We start from the raw sequence: 27,584 nt of genomic DNA, 5'->3' as shown, positions 1-27,584 counted from the left end.
AGTTACAGGAACCTGCAAACAGACACAGATCCCCCTCCCCACTGTCTGGAACTTGTCATAGAGGAACTTTGGGAAATGATCTGGCCTCTCTGGCCTTGGTTTCCCTTTTCCGTAGAGTGGGAGAGCAATTCTGCAGCTATGGGGTCTGAGGAGTGTGGGAGACCCTGGGGGCCGGAAGTGCGGGGTCAAAGGCCTGCTGGGGAGGGGGGATGGCTAGTGAGGGGCACATGGCCCTTCCCCCTCAGCTGGGTGGGTCTGCACGGCGGGGGCAGGTGAGGGGTGGAGAGGTGTGTGCTGCTCTTCCCAGGGTTCCTCTGGGAGGTGGGTGGAGGTGCCGGGGGAGCATGGGAGAGTCAGGGGCCTTGGCTTTGGCCCGACTTGGTCCTAACTGTCTGCAGGCCTGGTCCTTCTTCTATGGGTCTCAGTTGACTCCTTTGTCAGGGGGCTATTTTGCTCCATTGTCCCTCAGGCCCCGAGAACTCTGAGGCTCTCTCAGGCACATGCTCTGTTTGACCTGCCTGCGGTGTTATTTTGGAATCAGTGTCTACATTTAAAAGATCAGAGGCCTCCCAATCAAATCCTGAGTTCCAGCTTCCTGAGCAGGCAGGCAGAGGTCTGACCTCTTTGGGATTCTCTGTGTCAGCAGCAAATGGGGACAGTTGCTCCCGGGGGCCTCCATTCCCTGGGGGCCCAGCCCCCTGCACTGCCCACACGCCCCGCGGGCATTTGAGGGTAGTCGCTGGCTGCCCTTCCAGCCTGGGGCCGTCCCTGCCCAGGACCCTCTGCTTCCAGCCACGTCAGCCCCGTGGATGCCCCACCTCCAGCAGCCCAGTGGTCCAGCAGCTGGCGCACTTGCAAGAACGAGCCTCTTTTCTCTCTGTTTTGCCAACTTAAGGCTTTGGAAGGCAGGTCTGGATTAGATGGGCCTTAGCTCATGTGTTTATCCAAAGCAAAGACCTAGGTTTCGGGATTTCCAGGGTGTGTCTAGGGCCTCGGTCAGGGCCCAGAGATGGTGTCTGCTTGTGGGGAGGTGGGTCCCTACCTCCTGGGGCCAGGTCCTTCCTCTCCCCCTGCGATGACCCCCATTCTCAGTGTCTCACCTGGTCACAAGGCCCTTGGAGACCAGCTCCCCGACTGCCTGCGGATGTCTTGGCCGCACCTCCACACCCCCACCCCCCAATGCCACGCTCATCGTGTTCTTTGCGGCGCGGCTGACTGTCCGCATCCCTGAGCCCCGTCCCCTCCTTCCTCTGCCTCAGCTCCCCTCCCCCTCCCCCCAAGCCTGCCCTGCTCTGTCCCCATGGGCTGCTCCATGATGCCCGTGGCCTCCCGCACCATGGCTGTGTCCCTGGCGCTGGGATGGGGTCTCGGTCCGGCCTCCCAGCCTTGAGCACAGAGTCAGACACAGAGTCTGTGCTCAACGCATGTTCTAACGATTGAAGCTGCCTTTTGTCTGAGGGGCTGGGAGCTGGTGAGCAGTGACCGGAGGTCAGGCCGAGATTCTTTCAGCTGTTGCCTGGCCATTGCTGGGAGAGGGAGAAAGGGTAGCCCTAGCTGTCGGGCGAGGGGACAGGGAGGCCCCCTCCCCTCTGACACCATTCCTGGCCACAGCCCTGGGCTCCTGCCCTCAGCCACCTGTTGGCACTCAGGTGTGCCAGCCCCAGGATGGGCAGCGGCATGCAGAAATCCAGCTGGCTGCGATCCCCTCCGCCTCCCGGCTCAAGCCGGCCCAGCTCATGGTGGGCAAATAGAACTAGGGAGGCTTCTCAGGGACCGCCCAGGCCAGCTCCTGACACTTCACAGATGGGGAAACTGAGGTCGAAGAGGGGTGGTGACTTGACCTGGAGTCCTGGGACCCTCTCCCAGGTGGCCTGAGTCCTGGGCGGTACAAAGTCAGTCCTGAGGGTCGGGACACAGCAGTGCCTGCTGTGCGGGGGCCCCTGCCCCCATCTGAGCAGCAGGGGAGCCAGCTCTTCCCTCGCCCGGTTCCACCTGGCCTGGTGCCTCCCAGAGCTGGCAGAAAGGTAGGGCGGGAGCAAGTCTGAATCGGCCCAGGTGGCTTTGTGTCCCAGCCGGCCCTCCCTGCCCGCAGGCCCTGGGAGCGGGGACTGAGCTCACACCCCAAACCCTCTGCCTTCCCTCCCCACCCATGCGTTCAGCCTGGGGCCCAAACATGGCAGGGAGCCAGCCCCGGCCTCTCTCCTTGGTAATGGAGGCACAACACCCCACAATACAGACTCTTTGCCCTGCCAAGGTCACACCCGAACCTGGGCCTTCATACCTGGCCGGGGAGAAGCCTGGCTGGGGGAGGGGGGAGGCAGGCAGGGTCGGGGGAGGGGGGCAGCAGGGTCCCTGGGCCTAGAGACCCTCCCCTCCCTTCTCAAGCTCAGCGGAGCCAGGGCTGTTGTCCCAGCAGCCTTGGATGGTGTGGCCCCAACCTCAGCCCATCAGACTTGGTAGCACGGGGAAGGCGGAGACGGGCCAGGTACCTCACAGGGAGAAGTATGGGTCTAAGCAAGAGAGCCCTCCTGGGCTCAGGGCTGTGGGGAGGGCTCAGGGAGGGAGGGTATGAGAGGGTCCTTGTGTCCTGGCTGGGGGGCAGCAAGGCCTCCTCTCCAGCAGGGGTGGGATGGGACAGTCACCAGCCCCCAGGTTGGGGCAGGGGCACTGGGAGGCCGTTCCAGCCTCATGTTTGGGGGCTGCTTGGGTGGGTAAGCAGAGGGGGTCAGGGCCTGGGGAAGCTGGGATGGCGCTGGAGAGGTGAAGCACAGTTTTTCTGACCTGCACTGGCCTTTGGTTTCTGTGGCCCAGGGCTTGGGATTGTGGGGCGATACAGGCAGACGGGGTCTCTGTCCCTGGGGAGCCCCCGTCAGGGAGGAATATGGCTCCAGACCTTGGGAACTCCGGGTCTGGGCCCAGCCTCTGTCCTGGGGAGTTCGGGAACATCCATATGGGCGACAGAGACAGAGGACAGATGGAGTCACTCAGGTCTGGGGCACAGGGCTCACCGGGCCTCCCTGGTGAATGCCTGTGCCACTTAGGGAGTGGTGGAACCTGAGGGTCTTTCTGCTTCTCCTCCCTGGGTTGGGGGCACCACCCCAGCGCTGATGGGCCCTTCCCCAAGTTACCAGGCCTGGTCAGAGCTGTGATCAATTGAAACTGCTGGTCCAATGCTTGCAGGTTAAGCAGAAACTTCTCCCACCACCTCTGCCTGGCTCTGTGGGGAGGAACCATCATTGGCCCCCCTTTATGGATGAGGAAACTGAGACTCAGGGACGTGAGATGCCCGTGCTAGAGGGCTCGGGTCCTATGGGCCAGACCACCGTGTTTAGAGTGCCCAGCTCTCTGATGTTTGGGGGAATCTGATGCAGGCAGGCCCTGGGCAGTGCAGGGAAGGGCAACTCAGATCTGTCTCCCAAGTCCTGAGACCCCGTGTGTGCCGTCCCAGTTCTCGGCCCCTCTGTCAGGCCCTGTACCCTGCTTCAGTCCCCCGTGGGCCAGAGGGGAGGGTGGGGCCGGGGAGACTGGGTCCTGCTGAGGCTGCATCTTCCACACCCATGGCCCACCCAGCCTGAGTCAGGGCTGGGCAGGAGCCACGGGGGTGGCAGCTTTCCCAGGGCCAGCCCAGGCGGTGTCCACATTCCTCATGAGCTGGGTGCGTCTGGGCTTGGCCAAGCTAGGAGTCCTGGGCCCCACCCAGGCCCCCGCCTTCACCAGAGGCAGCTCAGCACAATGGCCTTGGCCTTGTAGGGACCCCGCCTGGCAGCCGCCTGGACCGGGGTGTGGGAACTGCTTGCCTTGCACATACCTGCTGGGTGGGGTGCAGGCTGGGGTGGGGGGATCCTGCCAGAGCCCCAGCCCCCCACCATGGCCCGGGCATTGGGGTGCCCACCGCTCACCCCCTCCTCAGGCCCCCCTTTTGCCTCTGCGCTTGGAGACCTGGAGGCTGAGGCTTATGCTGCCCACCTGTGGTTTGGGCCTTGGTCTTGCTCATGGCTCAGCAAGCGCTGGTGGAAGAGCAAAGGGTGTTCCGACAGCTGGGGGGTGACAAGGGCCCCTCCAAGGCCAGGAAGCAGCAGGGGGCTCATCCTGTTTGTAGCACCCAGTCTCTCAGGGAGGCCTTTGTCCTCAGCAGCTTGGAACCCTGGGTGCCAGGTGCGGTGCTGAGGCGGAGGCTCTGAGGGGGGCCCTGTGCCCACGGGGGCTCCAGCTCTGGGGGCTGCCTACAGCTTGCCCCTCCCCGCTTCCTCTGTACGCCCGCTGGGCTCTCTGCAGGGCAGGGGGCTGCTAGGGATCTATGTAGGGGTTGGTCAAAGTCAGTCCCCACCTCTCCTTTGTGAAACGTTGCCCACAGTCCACCTCCTCTCTTCTGGGCCTCAGTTTCCTCTCCTGTCAAAAGAGGACAGACCCCCCTACATACCTGCTGGGTGGGGTGCAGGCTGGGGTCGGGGGGCATGTGAAGCCCCTGGGCTCTTGGTGGGCGGACTGTGACCTTGAGACTGAGACCTGAGATGGGCTGTGCTGGGCCACCACCCCTTCCCCACCGGGGGACCCTCCACCCCAGCTCTGCAGTTTCCCCATCAGCCTCTGTGGGTCAGGCCAGGCCCCTGCCTGGGGGTAGGGGAGGTAACCTCAAATCTGGGATCTGGGGACCCTGTCCACGGTTCCCCACTTCCTCTGAGGGCTGCTGGTAGAGCTAGCATTTCATTCACTCCAGCGAATGGCTGCCAGGCGCCACTTGCCTTCCTGGGTCACCCAGTTCTGTGGCCTCAGCAGTTCTGAATTCAGCCCGTGGGGCCTGGGCTGGTCGCCTCCGTCATGTCCCTGCAGCAGGCAGGGCCGGGCTGTTTCCTGGGCAGGCCCAGGGCTGCTTGGGCTGCAGAAACCACTTCCCAGGCCTTGGTGGCAACCAACGGGCCCTGGCCCTGCGCCCAGGGTGGGCGTGGGGATTCTGTCCTGCACGGAAGGTCGGGAAGGGTGACAGCAGGGCTGTCGGAGGAGGGGCAGGGGACAAGCTGAGATGTCGACTCAGCATGTCACTTGGACAGGCAGCAGGTTGAGTGCCAGGCGACCAGGGGGCCTGGGCCAGGGGAGGGGGGGCAGGTGGGTACAGCCCCCACCCCATCTGGCCCATCACTGAGCACCCCTCAGGCTCCCCCCTCCCCAGCTTCCGACGGCTGAGCCCGAGAGCTGACGTTCTGGGTGACCCTGTTCCTGCGGACCCTCTAGGGCAGCACTTTGCCCCGGGAGCGGTGCTGTTTGCAGTGGAAGGCAGTGCCTCAGCCCCTGAAAGCCCGCTCTGTGTCCTTGGGCTAAGGATGGTTCAGTGTGTGTGTGCATGTGTGTGTGTGTGCATGTGTGTGTGTGTGTGCACACGTTTGTGTTGCGGGGAGGCAGTTGTCCCAGTGGAGGTGGATTTCTGGACATTCAGACCAGGGTCTGTCTCTCTAGCTGGATTCTGAACCCTGAAGGATTCTGGGAGTTAGCACTGAGAACTGGGCCTGGGGCAGGCTGGGAAAGCGTGGGAACAGGTGAGAACAGGCTGGAAGGGTGCGGCAGCAGCTGGAATGTGTAGGCTGGAGCAGCTCCACACTCCCTTATACAGGAATGGGCGCTGGCTGGGGAGCCAGGACCCTGTGCCTTCCCCATGCTGTCCCCAGCTCTGCTCTGCTGGCCTCCCCAGCCCCTGCTCCCTCCCGTGGGGCATCCCACACCCCCTCACTCCTTGCTGGGCTACAGCCAGTGGCTCAGCTGGGCCAGGCTGCTTGGGAGAAGCTGGCCACTTTTCCTGAAGATTCTCAGGTTTTTGGTTTGCACGTTTGTTTCTGACCCTCTGCACAGACAGACTCTGTCACTCACGGGGGTCGTGTTCTGATGACTCAGGGAAGCACGCGGCTCACCTGTGGGGTGTTCCCTGAACCAGTGGATGGGGTTTCTGAGCTAACTCTCCTCCTGGGATAGGGGCTGAGGGCACCTGCCATTCCCAGAGCTTCTGGACACACTATTGGCCTCTGCAGAGAGGCCTTGTCCTTGCCTGTCCTTCACGGTTGATCAGGGAACCCTGTGGCCTTCAAGAGAGAGGCCGTGCTCCTTAGCAGAGCATATAGGGCCTTCCACTGCGGGCCCCTGCCCGCCTCTCCAGGCCCAGCTCCCATCTCAGCCTCCCCAGCCATCGCCCCCCATCCGGGGCGTCTCACGTCCCTGAGGGCGCAAGGCCCTGGGGCCTCCTGGCTTTTGCACATGCCAGTCACCTGCCAGGAAGGCTAGTGTCTACCTGTGACCCTTATGTATACAGGTCCCTGCTCAGACCCCTGCCCCAGCTGTCCTGCCTCTTGGGCTGCATCGAGGGTCCCTCTTAGGTGCTCCCACGGCCCCACCTGCTCAACCAGCTTGTGACGTCTGGTGCCTCCCCCAGGGACAGAGCTCCCTAAGACCAGGGCCCACTATCATGTGTGTCCCCTGCCGTGTCCCCGGGCTCTCCCTCACGGAGGTCGGGGAGTGAGAGAATGAACTAGTGAATGGGTGCAGGCAGCTTGGGGAATTCCTCTGAGGCCTGCAGACTTGTAAAGGGCTGTCATGTGATCCTGGCCCTGATTCTGCTCCCTTCAGTTTGAGGAAAAACGCCCCTTTACCTTGGGATTGGGGCCTCCTGGGCAGATTCCAGAAATCTCTCTGAGAGCAAGATGGGTAGAAGCTCCCCACCCCCTCAGGGTGAGGACCCAAGATTAATGGGCCAGTGTGCATGGCAATGGCTGCTTTATGTGAGTGGGTGGGTAAAGGACGAGCTGTGAGAGGCTCTGTGAGTGTGAGTGTGCACAAGTGTGAAAGTGCCCATGAGTGTGTGAAAGTGCCCATGAGTGTGTAGAAGTGTGAGTGTGAGTCTGTGAATAGGAATCAGTGTGAGGCTGTGCACGTCTGTATGCATGTGTGAGGGTGAGGATACGGGTGAGTGTGCATGGGCGTGTGGGTGTCAGGGTGTGTAAGTCTGTGAGTATGAATGTGTGTGAGTCTGCGTGAATGTGTGTGAGAGCTGATTGTGAGTGTGGGTGTCTGTGAATGTGTATATACTCTGTGCGAGTGTGTATGGATCTATGAGTGTGTGAGTGCATGTGCATCTGTGATTATGAATGTGCGAGTCTAGGAGTGTGAGTGTGACTGTGTGAAAGCTGTGGGTGAGTGTGTGAAGGTGTGAGTCTAGGAGTGTGAGTGTGACTGTGTGAAAGCTGTGGGTGAGTGTGTGAAGGTGGGAGCCTGAGTGTATGTGAATGTGCCTGAGAGTGTAAGAGTCTACGAATGCGTGTGAATGTGTGGTATGAAGTTGTATGAGTGGGAGAGTGTGAATGTGAGTGTGTAAATGCTTGAGTGTATGAATATGTCAGCCTGTGAGCATGTGACCATGGGCGTGTGAATGTGCGTGTAAGCTGTGTGTAAAGGTGTGGCTAATCCTGGAGGGTGGTGGCAGGGGACTCGGGGCTTCTCGGGGAGAAGCTTGGGTCTCCCCTTCCCCAGGGAGGAGGTCAACCCCAGGGAGCCCTCCCAGGAGTCTGGGGAGACCCTAGGAGCTGCCAGGCTCATGTTTGCTCCAGAAGTTGACTCAGAGGGACAAGGGGTCTTTCCCTGTTCTAGAGAGAGCTGAGGTCAATCTTTATTAGAAAGAAAAAAAGTACCACCAAATGGATTCAAAATAATATCTACAAAATATGGGTAGGGTTTAAGAATTAAGACAACAAACACCTGTGAACCCCCCACCCGATTTTAGAAACGTTGACAGCACCCTCTCCCATCTCACCACGACCCGCAGTGTGGATTTTGGGCTGTTATTCCCTTGCCCTCTTCGCAGATCTGAAGCACTTCTCTCCAGGCCCCATGGGTGAGACACGGGCCTCTTTCTGCCTGTCAAGCTGCCGGCGGGGCCAGAGCGGCTCAGTGCTGCCTCCTGGGGGTGCCGGACGCCGGCTTCCTCCCTCTCCGCGCCGCCGCCGCCGCCCGGGTAGGAGCCCCAGCCAGGTCACTCTACAGACCCCAAAGAGGTGCTCGGACTCGCTGTGCACGCACGCGCAATGCATGCCCGGACACATGCGCACACCAGGCACTCACAGAGCTTTGCACGCAGACGTGACCCATCTATTGTGAAGGGAGCAGGTGCCATGCTCTGTGTGGGGCGCTCCAGCAGGAGCCAGCCCACAGCAGCTGCGGCGCCAGGGAGCTGGAGGCAGGAAGCGGGTGGTCCTCACGAAGGGGGTCCTCCCGCTCAGGGCTGGGGAAGCCTCGGTAAGAAGTACCTTTGGGGTGAGCCATTTAATAGAAAGGTCTAAGAACGGGGTTGCGGGAGGAGGGCTTTGTGCCAGAGGCAGGGAAGGGTATTTTGGAGATGGAGAATGAGGGGAGAAGCATAATGCAATGCACAGGCCAGCTTCAACAAGGAATTTCATGTCCATTGGCCTGGAATGGACGCAATGGCCCAGCCGGGGCCCCTGGTGCTACGGGGGTCATGGGACTACAGGGGGAGGAGCTGAAGACGGTGAGGAGGAGCCAGGCCCATGGAGAAGGCGCCGGTGTGAAGCGCAGGTGGAAGATGTCTTGAGTCCCGTGGTCCCTACGCTAGTCGCAGGTTCCACCTCCCGGGACTGCTTGGCAGAGGCGCGCAACCCAGGGCGGCCAGCAGAGGGCGCTCCCGCTACAGATTTGAGGCTCCAGTCGGCGCGGTCTTGAGCCCGGGGTTTAACTAGGATCAGATCATTCTTGGAAAGCGCCCGGCCCTGCAGTCCTGATGGAAGCATTCTGGCTTCCCCCTTGGGAGCTACGGAGCAGAAGGGTGAGAAGAGACGACCACGTGAGGTGGGAGCCCCACCAGTGTCCTCCTTCTCCCTTTCCTCTGCTCCCTGGTCAGATGCTGTCCGGTCAGTGTTTGCACCCTCTGTCTCCAGGTGGCGACCTTGAAATCAACCCAGAAACGCGACTGGCTCTCCTAACTTGCCCTGGAAGTCTTCTTCGAGGCCAGCCAGCTTTTCTAGAACGTTCCCCAGGGAACTAGTCCCAGGGCTCTGCCTCGGGAGTCTCCCCGCTTCCCTCGCTGGCCACTAGGTGGAGGACTTCCTCGCCTGGTGCCCAGGAGGCTTCCCCAGCTGCCACAACCACCAAGCCCGTGGATGCTAGAGCTTTCAGGACCAAATGCAGCCCTTTGTCTTCTGCCACAAAGCGTGACAGGCTTCCACGTGGCCGGTTGGTGGACCCAGCCAGGTCCAGCTGGCTCAGACGAGGGGGCAGCCCCATCAATCCCTTGGTGGTGGTGGTGGGGGATTATGGAGGAGAAAGTCCCTTCAGTTTTGAGTGCCTCCTTCCACACCCTGGCATCTCCACCCAGGTAGAGGCACCTCGAACTCAGGTCATTCACGTATTCATTCATTTCTGCAGTTATCAAGCACCATTTGCTATGTCTGTTCCTGGGGACAGAAAAGAGGCAGGGTCCCTGCCTGAGTAGAGGAGGAGACAGGAAACAGGTGTGACCACAGGGTGGTATGTGCTTTGAGGTCAGTGAATTGATTTCTTCCTCTGAACCCTGCTTTTCTCTCTGGCTTCTCGGACCCAGTCAATGGCATATTACCTGCCCCCCTGCTCAACCCCGAAAATGCAGAGTCATCCTGATGCCTCCCCCGCTTAGGCCCATCTCCCTGTCGGCCACTGTGTCCCATCCTTGCCCTCATCATCTCTCTCCCAGGCCATCCCTTTAGCCCCGGAGCTGGCCCTTGGCCCCCTTCTGGCTTTCACATCGCCACCAAAGTGAGCGCTTCTTCAAACTACCTGATGCCCAGAGGCATAAAGGAAAAAATTAGCAAATGTGACCTAAGGGAAATCGTTTTGTTTGGGAAAAAAAACACTGTAAACAAAGTTGGAAGACCAGTGGTCAGCTGGGAAAAGACATTGCAACCCACGTGGGAAAGGCCTCCTTCCCTCGTTGACCAAAAGCTCACACAAGTCAGGAGGGACAAGATGCCACAGGAAAAAAAAAATGGTGAAGACTAGGAACAGCTGGTTCATAAAAAGCAAAAGGGTGCTGGCTTCGGCAGCACATGTACTAAACCTGGAGCAATAGAAGATTAGCACGGTCCCTGGGCAAGGGTGACACCCAAATTCATGAAGCGTTCCACAGTAAAAAAAATGATACAAATGGGCTTCCCTGGTGGCGCAGTGGTTGAGAGTCCACCTGCCGATGCAGGGGACACCGGTTCACGTCCCGGTCCGGGAAGATCCCACATGCCGCGGAACGGCTGGGCCCGTGAGCCGTGGCTGATGAGCCTGTGCGTCCACAGCCTGCGCTCCACAACGGGAGAGGCCACAACAGTGAGAGGCCCGCATACCGCAAAAAAAAAAAAAAAAAAAAAAAAAAAAAGATACAAATGAACTTATTTAGAAAACAGAAAGAGACTTTGAAAACACACTTATGGTTACCAAAGGAGAAATATAGGGGGGAGGGACAAACTAGAGTTTAGGGTTAACAGATACACACTTCTATATATAAAGTAGATAATCAACAAGGACTTACTCCTGTAGAACACAGGGAACTCTACTCAATATTCTATAATACCTATATGGGAGAAGAATCTGAAAAAGAATGGATATATGTTTATGTATAACCGAACCACTTTGCTGTACACCTGAAACTAACACACCATTGTAAATCAACCTTACTCCAATATAAAATAAAATAAATTAAAAAAACCAACCCAACAAGAAGGGACCAAAAAAGTTAGGGAAGTAAATTAAGTCAGTCTTACTCATGATTAAAGAAATGGAAACTGAAGCAATAGAGAGGCCCTTTTCAACTATCAAAAAGACAAAACTTGGAAAACAACAACAAACTTCAAAGCTTGATGAGACCCAGTGCTGACGGGTGTGGGTGGGTGGAGGGAGGAGGTGTTCTCATTCATAGTGGGTGGGAAAGAAAATTTGTAGAACTTTTCAGGAAGACTTGGAGGTGAAGATCCATGACTGGTACAAGGCCCTGGGGCTGCCCGTGACCTTTTTTTAAAACTGTGGCAATTTCAAATATACACAAAAGTAGAGAGAATGGCAGAACCAACTCCCAGATGCCCATCACTCACTTTCAATAACTGTCAACATGCTGCCATTCCTTTTTTTTCTCTTTTATATATATATATATATATATAATTTATTTATTTATTTATTTATGGCTGTGTTGGGTCTTCGTTTCTGTGCGAGGGCTTTCTCTAGTTGCAGTGAGCGGGGGCCACTCTTCATCGCGGTGCGCGGGCCTCTCACTATCGTGGCCTCTCCCGTTGCGGAGCACAGGCTCCAGACATGCAGGCTCAGTAGTTGTGGCTCACGGGCCCAGTTGCTCCGTGGCATGTGGGATCTTCCCAGACCAGGGCTCGAACCCCTGTCCCCTGCACTGTCAGGCAGATTCTCAACCACTGCGCCACCAGGGAAGCCCCTCAATATTTTTTTAATCAAAGTGTAGTTGATTTACAATGTTATGTTAATTTCTGCTGTGCAGCAAAGTGATTCAGTTATACATATATATATTCCTTTTTAAATATTCTTTTCCATTATGGTTTATCACAGGATATTGAACATAGTTCCTTGCGCTCTACAGTCTACAGTAGGACCTTGGTGTTTATCTGTTCTGTATATAATAGCTGACATCTGCTAACCCCACACTCCCACTCCACCCCTCCCCCAACCCCCTCCCTCTTGGCAATCACCAGTCTGGTCTCTATGTCCGTCAACATGGGGCCATTCTTGTTTCTTCTCTACCCTCCACCATCTTTTGTGGGGGAGATTAGAGTATTTTAAAGCAAAGATATAGTTTCAATTCACTCTGAATGAAAATTCGGCAAGAGCTATCAAAAGAGAAAATGGATCTACCTTTTCACCCAGGAATCCCACGGCTAAAATTTCCCCTAAGGATATATTTGTAAAAGTTCACCAGGCTTATATTCAGGGAGGTTTATGACACCTTTGTTTGTAAAAAGCAAAAAAAGCTGGGCACCGTTTTGGGGAGGACAGGAGTGAGTGAATTACAGCTCACAGTCATGATGGATTAAATTAAAGAGAGTGAGGGACTTCCCTGGTGGCGCAGTGGTTAAGAATCTGCCTGTCAATGCAGGGGACACAGGTTTGAGCCCTAATCCGGGAAGATCCCACATGCCACGGAGCAACTAAGCCTGTGCACCACAACTACTGAGTCTGCGCTCTAGAGCCCACGAGCCACAACTACTGAGCCCATGTGCCACAACTACTGAAAGCCTGCGTGCCTAGAGGCTGTGCTCTGCAACACGAGAAGCCACTGCAATGAGAAGCCCATGCACCGCAACGAAGAGTAGCCTCCGCTCACCACAACTAGAGACTGCCCGCGCAGCAACGAAGACCCAACGTGGCCAAAAATAAAAAATAATTTAAATAAATTAAATAAATTAAAAAAAAAGAGGGTGAGGTGGCTCTCCAAGAGATATTATTATTATTATTATTATTATTTTTTTTTTTGCAGTATGTGGGCCTCGCGCTGTTGTGGCCCCTCCCGTTGCGGAGCACAGGCTCTAGACGCACAGGCTCAACGGCCATGGCTCACAGGCCCAGCCGCTCCGTGGCGTGTGGGATCTTCCCGGACCGGGGCACGAACCCGTGTCCCCTGAATCGGCAGGCGGGCTCTCAACCACTGCGCCACTAGGGAAGCCCTCCAAGAGATATTATTAACTGGGAAACTGAGACATTGAAGAGATCAGTCATCTCCCTTTGTATAATTAAAATCTCTAAACAGACAAACTAAAAACAAAACAAAACAGTACAGCAATGCTTGGATGACTGTATTGCTCTAGAATAAAGTCCGAACTCTGCAGCACATTTTTTATGGAGGTCTCTCTTTCCAACTTTCATTCTAGCCATTTCTCCCACTAATATGCCCTATGAATTGGCCATTAGATTCCCAAAATGGGTTCCGAGAAACCTTAGCTCCACATGCACCCCCTGAAAGTGGGTCCGTGGGTGATTAAGTTTGGGAAACCCTTAGCGCTCTGTCTTCTCCTTGTACAGTCACAATGCACATTAGCTTGTTAAGGGCTCTGGGAAGTCTGCAGTCAAACAAACAAAAACTTCTTGACACGGACGTACGTGCCTTACCCTGGTCTCCCAGGCTTTGGAGCGTGGTTCTCTGCCTTGGCTCTCATGAGCACCACGTGGGCCCAGCTCTGTGAATCAGGGCTGAGAACCACTACTCTGCAATGTTGCCCTGCCCCTTTCTGAGCTTATGCAGCCCCACTCTCTCCTTTGCTCACCCCACCCCAGCCATACTGGTCCTTCTTCTAGTTCCCTGAAAAGGAGTGTCTTGGTTCAGCCCCAAGGCCTTTGCACTAGCTCTTACTTTGGCCTGGAATGCCCCTCCCTGCACCCGCTCGCTCCTTCCTTAATTCAGTTTTCCCCTTAAACGTCACTTAGAAGAGGCCTTCCTGCCCTGCCCTGGAAGCGCTCACATTCCCTTTCATGTTTCCGTGAAGAATGTCTCATTCTCTGGATTGATTACTGTCCATCTTACCCCCTAGAACGTCTGCTCCATAAAAGCAAAAATGGTTTCTTTTGTGTTCATCACCATATCCCCAGAGCCTAGGGCAGTGCCCAGTACACAGTAGGTGCTCAATTAATAGTAGCTGAACAAATGGGTTTCCTTCGAGATCTGCTTTCCTTTTGCTCCCCCTGAAATGGTGATCCAGCTGCAAGTCTCCTGATGGCCCCCAAACACGCTGGGCGCGTCCCCACTTCTGCCTGGATGAATTCTCACCTCGTCTTCTCTGCCTGGCAAAGCCCTGCCCTGGCTTCGAAACCCTGCTTTCTGGTCCCTCCCTATGAAACTGCCCTCAGCAGCCTGGTCTGAATGAGTCGCTCCTCCCCGCTCCTCCCAGGTGCTTGTACACACACACTTTCATCATCACACAGTAACACGGCGCTTGGATGGACTGTGCATCTGTCTGTCTCTCACTCACCTGCCTGTACTCATTCAGGGCAGGACTCGCTGACTCAGTGCTGAGTTCTTGGGCACCCAGCCCAGTGACGGCCACACCATGAGTGCGATGAATGGGTGCTGAGTGAAGCCCAGCACTGGGCTTTTCACTGCCTGCGTTTATCCAGCCAGCATTCATTGGGCACTTCCTGTGCACAAAGCACCGAGTTAGACCTTAGAGTGGGTCCAGAGATAAACAGAAAGCCATGTTTTGGCTGTAAAGGATTATCTTTCTATAAGGGAAGCAGAGCTAAATAATTCTAACACAAGTGAGAGTGGCTAGCACTCACTGGTGCTCGAATGGGCTGAGGGAGTGTATTAATTTCCTATCGCTCTTGGAACAAATGACAACTTTAGGGCCTTAAAGCAACACACACTTATTACGTTACAGTTCTGTAAGTCCGAGGTCTGAAATGCGTCTTAGGAGGCTAAAGTCAAGGTGTCAGCAGGGCTGAGCCCCTTCTGGAGGCTCTAGGGGAGAATTGTTCCTTGTCTTTTCCTGTTTCTAGAGTCTGCTTCCCTGGCTCATGGCTGCATCACTCTGACCTCTGCTTCTGTTGTCACATCTCCTCTGACTCTGACCCTGTTGCCTCCCTCGTTTAAGGACCCTTGTGGCTATATTGGGCTCAACCAGATAATCCAGAATAATTTCCCCATTGCAAATCTCTTGACTTAGTCACACCTGCAAAGTCCATTTTGCCATATAAGGGGATAAGGATGGGGATGTCTGCCTAGCACGGGGAGGGGGGACGTCTGCCTCACCCCGGGGGCCTTCACCTAGCCAGCTTTGGAGTCATTGATCCTTCCCCCGAATCCCTAGCGGGCACAAGGACTGGGGCCAGCTGCTGTGACAAGCTATCTCATGTAAGCCTCACAAAGAGTTTGTCATGGAAGCCGAGGAGCCTCATTTTGCAGATGCGTCTAAGAGAAAGGATATGACTTGTCCATGGCAGAGCCCACACTGACCCAGGCTCTTGCACTTGGCCTTCTGAGCTCTTTTCATGAGGTGCGGAGTCGTGATCACAGATAACATGCTTCACGATGGGGGTCGTGAAGGTCAGGGGCTGTGGTTCCTCCCCCACAAAACCTTGCTGGAGAAAGTGTATCACACCTGAAATGTTAAATAAGAAGCCCCAGGGTCCGGGTTCTGAGGCAGAGGCAGGGACGAGGGGGCTGTGAAACTGCCAGGTTGGGGCAGCTTCAGGGATGAGGCCGGGTTTAATGGGGGGGAGCAGGTGGGGGGCCTGGGGTGGGGCGGAGTATTCCATGGAGCCCAGGCCTCTGCACAGGCGTGCTCCCCTGTTGGTCAGGCACGTGGATCATCCTGTGGTGGGCTGGGTAGTCAAAGAGCCAAGAGCGCCCTTTCCTGCCGGCGCTGTCAGGTGAAGGAAGGAGGCAGGCCGTGCTCAGAGCATCCCCAGGCTCACACGGGGGAGACACGGCCTCCACCCCCAGCGAGCTCCCAGTCTGAGTGGGGAGATACAGCTTCTATCCTAGGAAGCCTCCACTCTGATGGGAGAGGCAAAGCCTCTCTCTCGGGGAGCCTGGGCCACACCTGCCCGTGGAGGAAATCACTCAAGAGCATCGAAGAACAGGGACAAGTGAGGGTGAACTAATGGAGAACAGCCAGGCTCGCAGGCTACGGAGGGCGAACAGCAGAGTGGGCAGGCGGGGCAGGGCCCAGGGGCCTGGGAGGCTGTGGTTTCTGACTTGGTCACCCAGGCCCTCAGTGCCCCATCAGCCTGCAGGGCAAAGGGGAGGGGGTGAGCCCCAGGTCCGAAAGGGGGCCCACCTGACCTGCCGCCCTCTCGTCCTCCCCCATAACTCCCTGAGGCCAAAGAAGGGGGAAGGGAGAGGGGGGCAGAGGGGAGCAGCTGGTCCTGTCAAGTGGGCGTCTTCTACCCTGGGAAGAAGCAAGGGCTCCCTCCCTCGTTGGAAGGCCTGGGATCCCGTTCCCAGACCTCCTCCTCACCGGTTCCTGCTGGTTCTAGGCCCTCCCTTGCCCTCTCTTCCTGTCCTGGGTCCCATGGGGGCCCTGGGACCTCCGGGCCCTTTCTGGACAGCTGAGGTGGCTCTGTCCAGGGGGGCGGGGTTTCCCCGGGCGGCTGAATCCTGTCTTGGGTCCACCCCAGGCACATGTTTCCTGGAAGCCAGTACGGGGAGGTGGCTGCGTGTGCTTGTGTGGGGAAGGGAGCCGCTGAGGACCCCTGGAGTTCAGGGGGCACTGCAGGACGTCCCGTCCCGCTCTTAATCGTGCCTCCTGGGAGGCGGGAGCCAGGACCGCTCCACGCCTCCCGCAAACCCCGCCCCGCCCCGAGGCGGAGGGTGGGGCCTTCTTTGGAGTCAGCGGTAAATCATTAGTGAGTGGATCTGGGCGGGGCGGCCCTGGGGCCTCAGGACAGAGGCTGAGGAAACCGAATAGAGGAAGAGGATTCCACCTGAGGGCAGGTGTGGCGGGGTGAGGGTGCCTTGGGTAACGGGCGGGGAGGCTTCAGGGCTGAGGTAAAGGGAGGGGCACCCGTGAGCTCCTTGGTGACCTATCCTGGGCAAGGTGCCTGCAGGTGAGAGGGACTACGTGTCTGTGAGGAAAGGAGCTGACAGGCCCTAGTGGCAGGGCCTGGGGGTGGGGTCCAGTCTTCGGGGCCCCTGGAGGGTTTGGGGTCCTCTCCTCACCAGCCAAGCCTAGGTCCCAGCTGGGAGCCCACCCCCAGATCCTGGGCCTCTCACTTTCCTGACCTCACCTGATACGGACCCTTTCCCTTGGGGGGAGTGGGGAGGTAGCCGTGTATTCCCGTCCTGGGCCCCTGTCTCCGCCCCAGTCATGGCCCAGGCTCCCTGCTCCTAACGACTCAGCGAACACGTACAGAGCACCTGCTGTATACCTGCCGTGCCCTGGGTTCTGGGTGGGGGTGGGCACTGTCCTAGGAAGGTGACAGTTAATGCTCGGGGGGCCTGTAGGAGCCAAGGTCGACTGGGCCGATGTGGCGAGACCTTTGTCAACATCGATACTCATCTATCGAACATCAAGTGTATACGGGGGCCCCCAGGCCACCCTACACCTTGCGCCTTCCATCAACCTCGTAGGGTGGGTACGGTCCTGGGGACTCTCCCCCCACACCCTAGTCCTGCTCAAATCTGAGACAGGGTCTGTCCTAGTCAACCCGAGAGCACGCTGGCCGTTCAGCAGCCTCTAGCGAGGAGATCCAGGGCCGGTGGGGTTGGGCAAAGGCTGGGGCTGGCTGGGGACACTGGGGGATGCTGGGAGTTGTCCCAGCCGTCTCCCTGGGGCCTCCTCCTCCTGTCCCCTGCCCGCTGTGCTGGACCCCCGGCAGGCTGTGGGGCTGGATGGCCTCCTCCTTTTCCTCTCCTCCGCCTCGTGGGCCAAGCTGCTGACAACCGTGAGGGCTGTGGGCCTGGCGGTGCCCCTCTGGATGCCGGGGGTGGAGGACAGGCCCGGGCAAGAGAATTCACAGCCGAGAGGACCTTGGCATAGCCCTCTGACCTGCTCCTGCCAGGCCTTCCTCCCCTGGCAGGGGGAGTGGGCGCTGCTGGGGCCCCGCTTCAGGCCGGGCTCAGCTGCTAGCGCCCGGCTGCCCTGCCGCTCCGGCACCCTGGGCCTCGGTTTCCGCGTGGCGTCGTTGGCAGGATCTGGCCAGGGCTGTCCTGAGCGGTGAGGGAGGAGTGTCTGGGTTCTTCTTAGGCCCGCCAAGGGTGGCCACACTTTCCAGAGGGCCAGGGAGGCCTTCCTGGCTCTGAGCCTGTCCTTTCACCTGGGGAGAGGGGTTGAGCCGGGCCTGTCCTTCAGCAGCAGGTGAGGCCTCTCTGGGTCGAGGTGCTGGAGGGGCTTCAGAGGTGGCAGTCTCCAAAGGCCGGAGGCAAAGGGCCTGGGGGGTCACTGGTGTGGAGCCACCGAGGCCCAGACCTTGACACACAGCCTGACGTCCGGGGGTGGCAAATGGCAGTGATGGGGGGATGGGGGGACCTTGGTGATTTTGGAGGGAGAAAGGAAGGTTAGAAAACTCTCCGCCGCTTCAAACTGGGCCACAAGACTAAGGTCTGAGGGCTTTGGCGGTGGGGTGCGGGCTGGGATGCAGGCTCTGAGCGAGGCAGAGGGTGGGTGGTGCCCTGTGGCCGGGCCCCTCCCCAGGCCCCTGGTTCTGCTCCATATGCACTTCTCTGAACTGAGGGAGGAGATCAGTCAGCTCCTGGGGGAGGGGGCTTCCTGGGAGAGTGGCTCCAGTGGGAAGGGGGAAGGTCATTCCCTGTGAAGGTGAGTGGGTGGTGCAAGGCTGGCCTCTGACCCATTCAGGTGACCCCAGGTTCTCTTGGTTCTCTTCCCCAAGACTGGCCCGGAGTAGGAGGAAGTCCTCCCTGGCGTCTGGCCTCATGGAAGAGCCCTGGTGTTCTGACGTCGCTCCCTAGCCTTGACCTTGATCCCCCTCCGTGCCCCCAGGAACCCTGAGAACCCCCAGACTTTACAGGCGGGGTGGGAGCAGGACGCAGTCAATCAGGTTGTCCCCTCTCTCACAGTAGCTTGTGGAGTCCCCACTCTCCAAGCAAGGAGACACCCTTGCGTGCAAGGGCACTCACTTTCTTTCCCTGTGTGTGGGCCGAGAGCCCAGGCCACCCACACGTCTCCCTCCACCCCTGCTTGGCCCGAAGGCCTCCCCGCCCCTGGAAGCTCCCCATTCAGACAGGCCAAGCAGACTGCAGACGCCGTGGTACTGGCAGCACATAAATCATTAGCACTGAAGTAATCAAGGCTGGTAATCTCCTGTCTGGGTGTGGGCGGGTGCCTTGTGCTTTGTCCTCGCAGAGGCCACACTTCCCCAGGGCGCGTCTCCGTGGAGGGGTACCCGCCGTACAGGTCCTGCTTCTCCTGTGCCCCGCATCTCCTGAGGAAGTGTCTTCCCTCGGGTACTGGGGGGGCGGGGCGGTGTGAGCAGGAGTGGTCACCCTAACCCTCTGCTTCCTTCTCCCCCTCAGCCCCAGCTTGACTGATGTCAACCGTCTCTCCAGATTCCCTCAAAGACCCTGGGAGGCAGGAATTAACCCCATTTTGCAAATGAGGCAACTGAGGCTCTTGAACTGACTTCCTGAAAGGTTTGGATCCAAAGCTCCCTCAGGTCAGCGGCTGTGACTATTCCCCTCAGATAAGGCAGCCCCCAGGCCAGGGCCTACGTCTCCTCCCACAGACTTGGAATAATCCCAAGAGACCTGGGGGGCTCCCTCAGGTCAGAGGCTGATTCGCCCCCCACCCCCCGCCTGGGGGCCTCCCTCAGGGCCACATTGACGTGGTAGGGGAGGGTGTCCCCCGCATCTCTCCACCCTCTCCCTGGGACCCAAGAATGCTGAGTGCGGGGCCAGACCAGCCCCGGGCTCTGGGCCTGTGCCTTGTTCCAGGCCCTTTCTGGCTCCCAGGGCTGGGTTCTCCGGACTCCCCCCAAGAACGAGCTCAGCCACCTAATTGCGGCTGAGAATGGAGGATCACCCTACCCCGGGGGTGCGGCTCCAATACCACCTTTGTTTCTAAGAGACGATGGGCTGCTAAGAAGCCATTGTGCCCAGGCCAGGCTCGGGATGCCCTTGGTGTGTCCAGCCTGAGCCCCGGGCCCTGGGCGGCTGGTACAGAGGCAAATTACACGGCTGGGGTTTTGGCTCTGACTTCAAGAGCCAGGGGCCCAGCTGCCCTTTAGCCTGGCTATAAAGGGCTATAAAGGGCTACCTGGGGTCTCTGTGCAAACCAGACCCTGCGCCTGACTTGTGGACACCGTGGCCGCCCCCACCACCAGCATCCACCGGCTTTCCACTTCCGGCTCCGTCAAGGGCCTGTGTGTGCCCTGTGGTGGGGGTTTCTCTCGATGTCTTCCATCCGTGTTGGGGGTGCCTGCCGGCCCCCCAGCCTCCTGGGAGCCAGCAGCTCTGGCAACATGTCTGTGTCCTCGTCCTGCTTCTCCGTGGGCACGGGGAGCAGCTATGGCAGGGGCTGCTCCTGCAGCCTGGGTGGGGGCTTTGGCTCCACTTTGGGGTGGAAGATGCCCTGCTGGGGGGCAGCGAGGAGGAGACCATGCAGAACCTCAACAACCGCCTGGCCTCCTACCTGGGCAAGGTGCGTGCTCTGGAGGAGGCTAATGCCGACCTGGAGGTGAAGATCCACGACTGGTACAAGAAGCAGGGCTCCGGGCCCACCCTCGACTACAGCCACTACGTCAAGACCACCGAGGACCTGCGGGACCAGGTGGGCGCTCTCTGCCCCCTGTCCTTAGCACCTGCTTCTAACTCACACCATCCCAACTTCGGACCTTTGCCAACACGTCTCCTCCAGCCTCTAGGTCTCCATCCCTCGCCCATTCATCCATTCACTCACTCTCACTTGCTCTGGAGCCCAGCCCTGTACCAGTCACTGGTCCCAGGCCTGGAGGACATCCCATGTTGGGAAACTGTTTGGAGTTCCTCCTTTCTGGGGGAGGGTATTTGGGGTGGGTGATAGAGGAGTGGGCAGGCAAGGCTTCAGAACCTTGATTGAGGGCAGCAGGTGGCATTCCAGGTATAGAGATCAGTGTGGAGAAAGGCATAGGAACGAGTTTGGTGTGGCTGCGGGGAGATGAGGCTCAATGTCTCCTTCTCACTATCCCATTCCCCTTTGAGTTTGCCCCACCCTCCCGCTTGCCTCACCTCCTCCAGGCCATCCTCCTGGATGCACGGTACTTGCCTTTTATCCTTGGATCTGGGGGTCCCTTCCGCACTTTGAGGTTCAGTCTATGCTCTGTTCATTGGGCTGATTTCACTGAGTCTGACATGTTCTCACAGCTGCTTTCATTGTTGGTCCTCCTCACTCCTTCCATGATGGTCACTCTGGGGGTCCCTAAGAGCAGAGGCTGTCTCTGCTTGCAGATGCAGATTGGGGGGGTGGTCCCTGAGGAAAGGAGCTGTGTCTTCCCACTCAGACTGGAAGCTTCCAAGGGGAGATATTTCTCTAACTTAGTCTGATGGAGGAGACCACACACACACACACACACACACACACACACACACACACACACACACACACACACACTATGATCTCTGTGAACATGACCTTGGCATTCTGTAAACACGGCACTTGGGTCTTCTGCGCAAACCTTGCCCCTGGAGGGACCTACAGGGCTGCAGCCTGCAGTGGCAGGAGAGAGGTCAAAGAGGTGCAAAAGCCGGGATTGGGGAGAGCCGGGCTGGGGGCTGGCTGGCCCGGGGTCAGTCCACTCAGTTTCCTGGTGGAGAACCAGGCCTGCTGCCCTGCGAGGGGCTTTGCCTGCTCCTGCCCGGGACCCAGGCCTGGAAGGGAACTCCTGCAATTGCCCACTGGAAGCAGAGCTACTGGGAGCGCCGGATCAGATACTGGGCTTGATCTGGGCAGCAGGGAACTCAGGGGAGCCCTGGTGAGTCAGTGTTCCTGAGCTTCAGGGTCAGCCAGCTCCTTACCGCCAGCCCCCAGTGCACTGCGCACCAGGCCTCTGAGTCACTGCCCCTCGGCGGGTTTTTAGCACTGCCCCCTCGCTGGACCCAATCAGCCTCCTAAGCAGGGGGGCCCAGTCTGCAGGTTGCCGATGGGCCTAGTGAGGCCCTGGGGTGGGTTCTGTCAGACTGGCTCTTGGGTTCAGTCTGGAAACGGAGCCTGACTCAGGGTGCCTTTTCAGAACTTAGGGCCACAAGCGGGCTCTGAGGCCCAGGATGAGTTTACTGGGGCTGCGCCCTCTTACAGCTTTTTACTTCAGCCCTCAGCCTTGAAAAGTTCCAGATTCTACTCAGCTCATCTGCCACCTCCACCGCGACCTCCCCTCTGCTTCCTCTGGGCAGTGTGGAGGGGCCTCCCCCTCCCCCCAGCCCCATGGCCTTTGACTAGAGCCTCTCTTGGGTATTTCTCCCAACAATAACGACAGCAGCAGTAATAATAACCAACCCACTGCTCCTTCCAGAGCCTCTCCCTTCCCTGTCGTCATTTAAACCTCCCAGATGACCCTGTGGGAAAAGAAAACCTTGCCCTAGGTTTGACGTGGGGCCAGCCATAATATTATTAATTATTTAATTAATCGTTGAATTAAACTAATGTTTCCTGGGGGCTGACTCTCGGCCAGGCACTGTACTCAGGGCTGGGGGTTCCAAACTGAAGGAGACAGACGTGAGACAGGGCCTTGTTCCTCTGGAGCTCAGAGTCCAGTGGAGGAGAGAAAAAAACACACAAAAAAGCCACAGAAAAATATTGCACTTGGGAGAAGTACTGTGTAAGAGAGATGGGCTGAGGGGAGGTATGATGGGGAAGAAAGACCCAGACGGGGAATCGAAGAGGGCTTCCTGGAGGAGGTGGCAACTGAGCTTAGAGGTGAATTTATTTTATTTTATTTTCTTTATTTATTTATTATTTATTTATTTTTTGGCTGCATTGGGTCTTCGTTGCTGTGCGCCAGCTTTCTCTAGTTGCGGCGAGCTGGGGCTACTCTGTTGCGGTGCGCGGGCTTCTCATTGTGGTGGCTTCTCTTGTTGCGGAGCACAGGCTCTAGGCACACGGGCTTCAGTAATTGTGGCATGTGGGCTCGGTAGTTGTGGCTTGCAGGCTCTGGAGCGCAGGCTCAGTAGTTGTGGTGCATGCACGGGCTTAGTTGCTCTGTGGCATGTGGGATCTTCCTGGACCAGGGCTCGAACCCGTGTCCCTTGCATTGGCAGGCGGATTCTTAACCACTGAGCCATGAAGGAAGCCCTAGAGGTGAATTTACTTGGGGAAAGATGGAGTGAGGTCCAGGCAGCTTGGGCAGTGACCCTCATGGTGGGAGAGGAGTGCATATGGGTCTCTTTCCTGGCACCATGGTTACCTGTGCCTGGGTATCATGCCCCCACTCCTTGTGAGCCCCCCAGCGGGGTGCTCAGAGGAGGAAACCACAGGGACCCTCATCTCCCTCACTCTGGCCCACTCTCCAAAAGGCTGCAGGAGGGGTGTTGCAAGGTCTTCCTGTGGCTGCCCAGGGCGCTTGCTCACCAAGCCCACTGTGTCCCTCAGATCCTGGCGGCCACCATCGACAATGCCAACTTGGTGCTGCAGATCGATAATGCCCGCCTGAGACAGCCGATGACTTCCACACCAAGTGAGTCTGGGTCTCGGGGACAGCTCAGGGGGCTGGTGGGGGTCTGGCTCTCTGTGTGTACGAGGGTGTCCTAATGGCACTCCATGGCTCAGGCTTCCCTGCCTCCCCCGCTCCCCCGCCAAGGTATGAGATGGAGCTGAACCTGCGCATGAGCGTGGAGGCCGACATCAACGGCCTGCGCAGGGTGCTGGACGAGCTAACCCTGGCCAGAGCCGACCTGGAGATGCAGATTGAGAACCTCAAGCAGGAGCTGGCCTACCTCTGGAAGAACCACGAGGAGGTGAGGCCAGCTCGGGAATGCAGGAGAAACTTGCCTGAGAACAAGCAAGGCTGGGGCCCCCAAATCTTCCTGGGCCAGGGCCACGCTCTCCATCCAGTTTCCATCTCTGGTGGGTCCCTGGCTCTGACCCTGAGAGACTCTCACTGGGCCCTGGTTGAAGCCTGGAGGGCCCTTTCCCCCCAGAGATACTTCTCTGTCCCTCGAGGCACTGCCTACTGTGTGGTGGCGGTTAACTATCTAATGGGTGAATCAGTCTAAGAACACGCAGGCTAATTATTATAGTTAATTGTAATAGTGATACTCATAACAACCACAGATATCTGCCCAGCCCATTCTGAGTGTTTCACAGCAATTACCTCAGCTGATACCGACAGCCTCACTGGGAGAAAGGAGCAGGTTCTTCTCTTTACCAGTGAAGAAACCGAGGCTCAGAGGGGTTAAGGAATTTGTCCAAGGCTGTACAAGGGTGGGTCTTCCCTCAGGTCTGCCTGAGCCATATCCACACCCAACCCTGACTCCACCACTCTGCCACTTCTCCCACCTCCCAGGAACCCCAAGGCTCAACCCAAGGATAGGGATCCAAGACCCTGCAGGGGGACTAATGAACCTTGTGGCTTCCTTCCCATCCGACTTCTGGGCTGGCCTGAGCTGAGGGAGCCTAATGCCCGAGTAGCAGGAGTCCAGAAAATGTCTCTACTTGGCTTTGAGGCTGGTTATAGGGATTGCATCCCCCAGCAGATTCACATTTCCTAGTGAGGTCTGACTCCCCCGATACCGACAGGGGGCTGCTTTCCCCATGCCCGTGCTGCGTGGTTGGTGACAGGGGGGTGAGGCGGGTGGTCAGGGCTGGAGTGAGGTTGTCCTGGCTCATCCCCCACCATGACCGGGGGTTGCCATCTCTCCTGGCCCAGCACACACCGGCACTGGGCACAGTCCACCCTGCGAGTGTGTGTTTCGGGAGATTGTTGATATCCACAGCCCTGCATGTTTGAGATGTGATGACATCCACCTCCACCTTCAGTGTGAGGAGCTGTTGGCCTGTCTGTGTCTGTCTGTCCTCTGCACCCATCTCCCCCAGACAGAGAAGGCAGCCCTGAGTGAGCTGCCTGAGTGAGCTCCTGCTCAGCTGTCTGCCCAGAAGGTGAATGCCCTGCGAGGCCAGGTGGGTGGTGAGATCAACGTGGAGATGGACGCCGCCCCCGCTGTGGACCTGGGCCGCATCCTGAACGAGATGCGCGACCAATACGAGAAGATCACGGAGAAGAACCGCAAGGATGCCGAGGACTGGTTCTTCAGCAAGGTGGGTGGCCTGCGTGAGCAGGTGTGCACACATGTGCGTGCATGTGCCATGTGCTGAGCACATGTTGGAAAACTTACAGATCCACAGACTGTGGATTCCCAGCTGGAAGGAGCTTTGGAAACCAGGGGACCAACCCCTCACGTTCAGGGGGACATCATGAGACTCAGAGAGGCCTTACGCTCACACAACCCTTCACTGTGGCCGGGGGAGCAGATTCAGGTCTCCCGATCCCACTAGGGTTTCTCCAGCCCGGGCATTCGTAGGTAGGTGTGTGTTTGGATGCAGACTCTCATGCCCCCAGTAAGCATGCACCGAGCAGCTGCAGTGCCCGGACAGTGACAGGGACAAAAAGAGTGAAACCCAGGGCCTGACCTAGAGCAGTACCTGCAGTCCAGTAAGGAAACAAACGACCACAGAGCAAGGTGAATTCTACAAGTTCCAGGGTGTGCAGGTGGGCTTGGGGTCCTACAGAGGCCTTGGAGTGGCAGGTCTAGGAGGTCAGGCCCCTGCCCCACCTCTGCAAGCCTCCGCAAGCCCCTAGGGCCCATCTTGCCTTCCAGACGGAGGAGCTGAACCGCGAGGTGGCCATGAACACGGAGGCCCTGCCGAGCAGCCAGACGGGGATCATGGAGCCACGCTGCACTGCGCAGCACCTGGAGATGGAGCTGCAGTCCCGGCTCAGCGTGGTAGGGCCTCTGTCCTCTCCCTGTCCTGTACCTGTCACTCCGAGTGGGCCCTGCTTCCTGGACCCCCACTCGGAGAACCAGAGACTGCCTGCCCCACCTGCCACTGCACACTCTCCCCACTTACTGCCCTGCCCACAAACCCACACACGTGGGGCCCCCTTCTGGGGGCTCGGTCTCCCCAGCCACCTCCACCTTGACCCACAGAAAGCATCGCTGGAGGGCAGCCTGGCAGAGACCGAGGCGTGCTGCGGTGCCCAGCTGGCCCAGCTGCAGGGCCTCATCAGCAGCATCGAGGCCCAGCTGTGCTAGCTTTGCTGTGACGTGGAGCAGCAGAGCCAGGAGTACAAGATCCTGCTGGACGTGAAGACGCGGCTGGAGCGGGAGATCGCCACCTACCGCCGCCTGCTGGAGGGCCAGGACGCCCAGTGAGTGGAGGGCGCCCGCACCTGTTCGGTGGGCTGGGTGGCTTCACCCAGGGAGGGCCAGCACCAGCCGAGGCAGGGGGAGGTGTGGAGGTTTGCAGGAGGTGAAGCTGAGAACACTGGCTGGGGTCCCACTTGATGGAGTAGGCAGTGGGGAGCCATGGGGGCTTTTGTGCAGAGAGAAGTACGATCATCAAGACATCTTAGAACATTCACTCTGGCTGCAGAGGGAGAAATGCATCCGAGGGGCGAGGGTGGGGTCAGGGAGACCAGTCAGGAGGCTGGAGCAAGGGCGTCAGGCTAGAGAAGACCTGCCATAAGGCGGGCGAAGGACAGGGAAGGGGAGGTGGTGCACCAAGAGGATGTGTTATAGCTGAAAACAGCAGGACTGGAGGTCTGAATGCGGGGGCGAGTGTGGCTTGCTGGCGGGACTCAATGAACGTTTGAGTTAGCACGTGAAGTGGTTAATAATGATCCTGGCTTTCTGGTTCCAGTGATTGCGTGGTTGGTGATCCCATTGTCTGGGATGGGTGGCGATCTGGTTTGGAGTTGGGTGGGTGGTGGGGCCCTAGTGTAAAGGGGCCGAGGATGTCCTGGAGTCTCCATGCTTAGTCACACATTCCAGCTTTTTGCTCTATGACGATGGCTAAGTCTATCTATAATCTAGCCACAGTCTCTCCTGCTTTAATTATTTGTTGGGCCCTTCAGGAAACGGAGAAACCACTTGCTCAGCTTTTCCTTGTAAATGCCTGGTTGGCCGCAAAGTGCCTCTGGGCCTTCTGTTGGGGTATCCCCTTTCCTTACTCCCGCCCACTGGGCCTGTGCCCTTTGACCCTGTGGTTGCCATTCTTTCTCATATACTCCCTGCTGTGATTTCTGTCCGATATGCTGGGACCTCTCTCCCCTCGGCCGGGGCCTCCCCAGCTGCTCCTCCTCCCTGGGGGCTGGGCTCCCAACCAACACCACTGGGCTGACAGGTCCCCCTTTCCCTGCAGCCTGGCCACCCAGTACTACTCGTCCCTGGTCTCTCAGCCCACCCGGGAAGGTAAGAGCCTGCCCCGTCCTGCCCAGGATGGGTGGGGAGAGGCTGAGGACCCTTCTGTGTGGGAGGCTTGGGGAGGGCCTCCAGCCTGAGGTTCCCTGTGCCTCCCTCCTCCTCCGCCCGTAGCCGCGGTGACCACCCTCCAGGTGCGTGCCATCATGGAGGAAGTCCAGGACGGCAAGGTGGTCCCCTCCCGCGAGCGGGTCCACTGCTCACCCACTGAGGCCCCGTCTACCTGCGACAGCCCAGCCTCCAGGGTCAAGGGGCAGCCATTGCCTGCAGCTCCCAGCACACTACTGCTGCGCCCCAAGTGCCCGTCTGGGCCACCGCCCAAGAGCGGTTGCCTTTCTGTATCTGCTTCTCACAGCCCCTCACCAAGGGGACCTTCTGAGTTTGCCCCAGTGACTGCAATTAAAGCTTTGCTTGAAGTTCAATGCCTCCTGTGGTTTGGTCTGGTCCTTGGCTTGAGCAGCGTGGGCTGAGGGATGGGGGGACAAGGAGAGTTTGCTGAGGGTTAGGGGCTGCTTGTCCCCTGCCAACCTGTTCTGCCCACCCCATCCGGGCCTGGGGCTCAAAGGAGGGAGACGGGAGGCTTGAGGGCTGAGGGGTGGGACAGCCCATCAGGTTGGGAAAGTTCCTGAGAATCAGCCCCTGGGTGCCCATTGCCTGTGGCTGGTCCCTGGGAGGGCCCCATAGAATTTCCGGGGAGCCACACCTGTTACAGACA

The 27,584-nt window shown here is 58.2% G+C and overlaps 1 protein-coding gene and 1 non-coding gene across 2 annotated transcripts; both read left to right on the top strand.

Moving 5' to 3' along the window:
• Positions 1-1,300: 1,300 nt before the first annotated feature.
• On the top strand, positions 1,301-27,339 carry LOC132478521 (keratin, type I cytoskeletal 42-like). Its single transcript, XM_060081702.1, is given in 19 exon segments — positions 1,301-1,370; positions 1,612-1,739; positions 4,002-4,155; positions 7,841-7,990; positions 8,174-8,271; positions 17,344-17,409; positions 17,545-17,681; positions 18,828-18,928; positions 19,773-19,868; positions 19,871-20,029; positions 20,032-20,249; positions 23,043-23,102; positions 23,105-23,127; positions 23,251-23,407; positions 24,546-24,707; positions 25,268-25,393; positions 25,598-25,818; positions 26,811-26,860; positions 26,984-27,339. Coding segments are annotated over 19 exon segments (2,532 nt in total).
• On the top strand, positions 10,052-10,154 carry LOC132479427 (U6 spliceosomal RNA). The gene has a single exon (XR_009530543.1). It is a non-coding gene; the product is annotated as a U6 spliceosomal RNA (small nuclear RNA).
• Positions 27,340-27,584: the final 245 nt, after the last annotated feature.

This window comes from Mesoplodon densirostris, chromosome 18, assembly GCF_025265405.1.
Source record: "Mesoplodon densirostris isolate mMesDen1 chromosome 18, mMesDen1 primary haplotype, whole genome shotgun sequence".
Taxonomy (NCBI): domain Eukaryota; kingdom Metazoa; phylum Chordata; class Mammalia; order Artiodactyla; family Ziphiidae; genus Mesoplodon; species Mesoplodon densirostris.
This window is presented reverse-complemented; position numbering and strand designations above follow the sequence as displayed.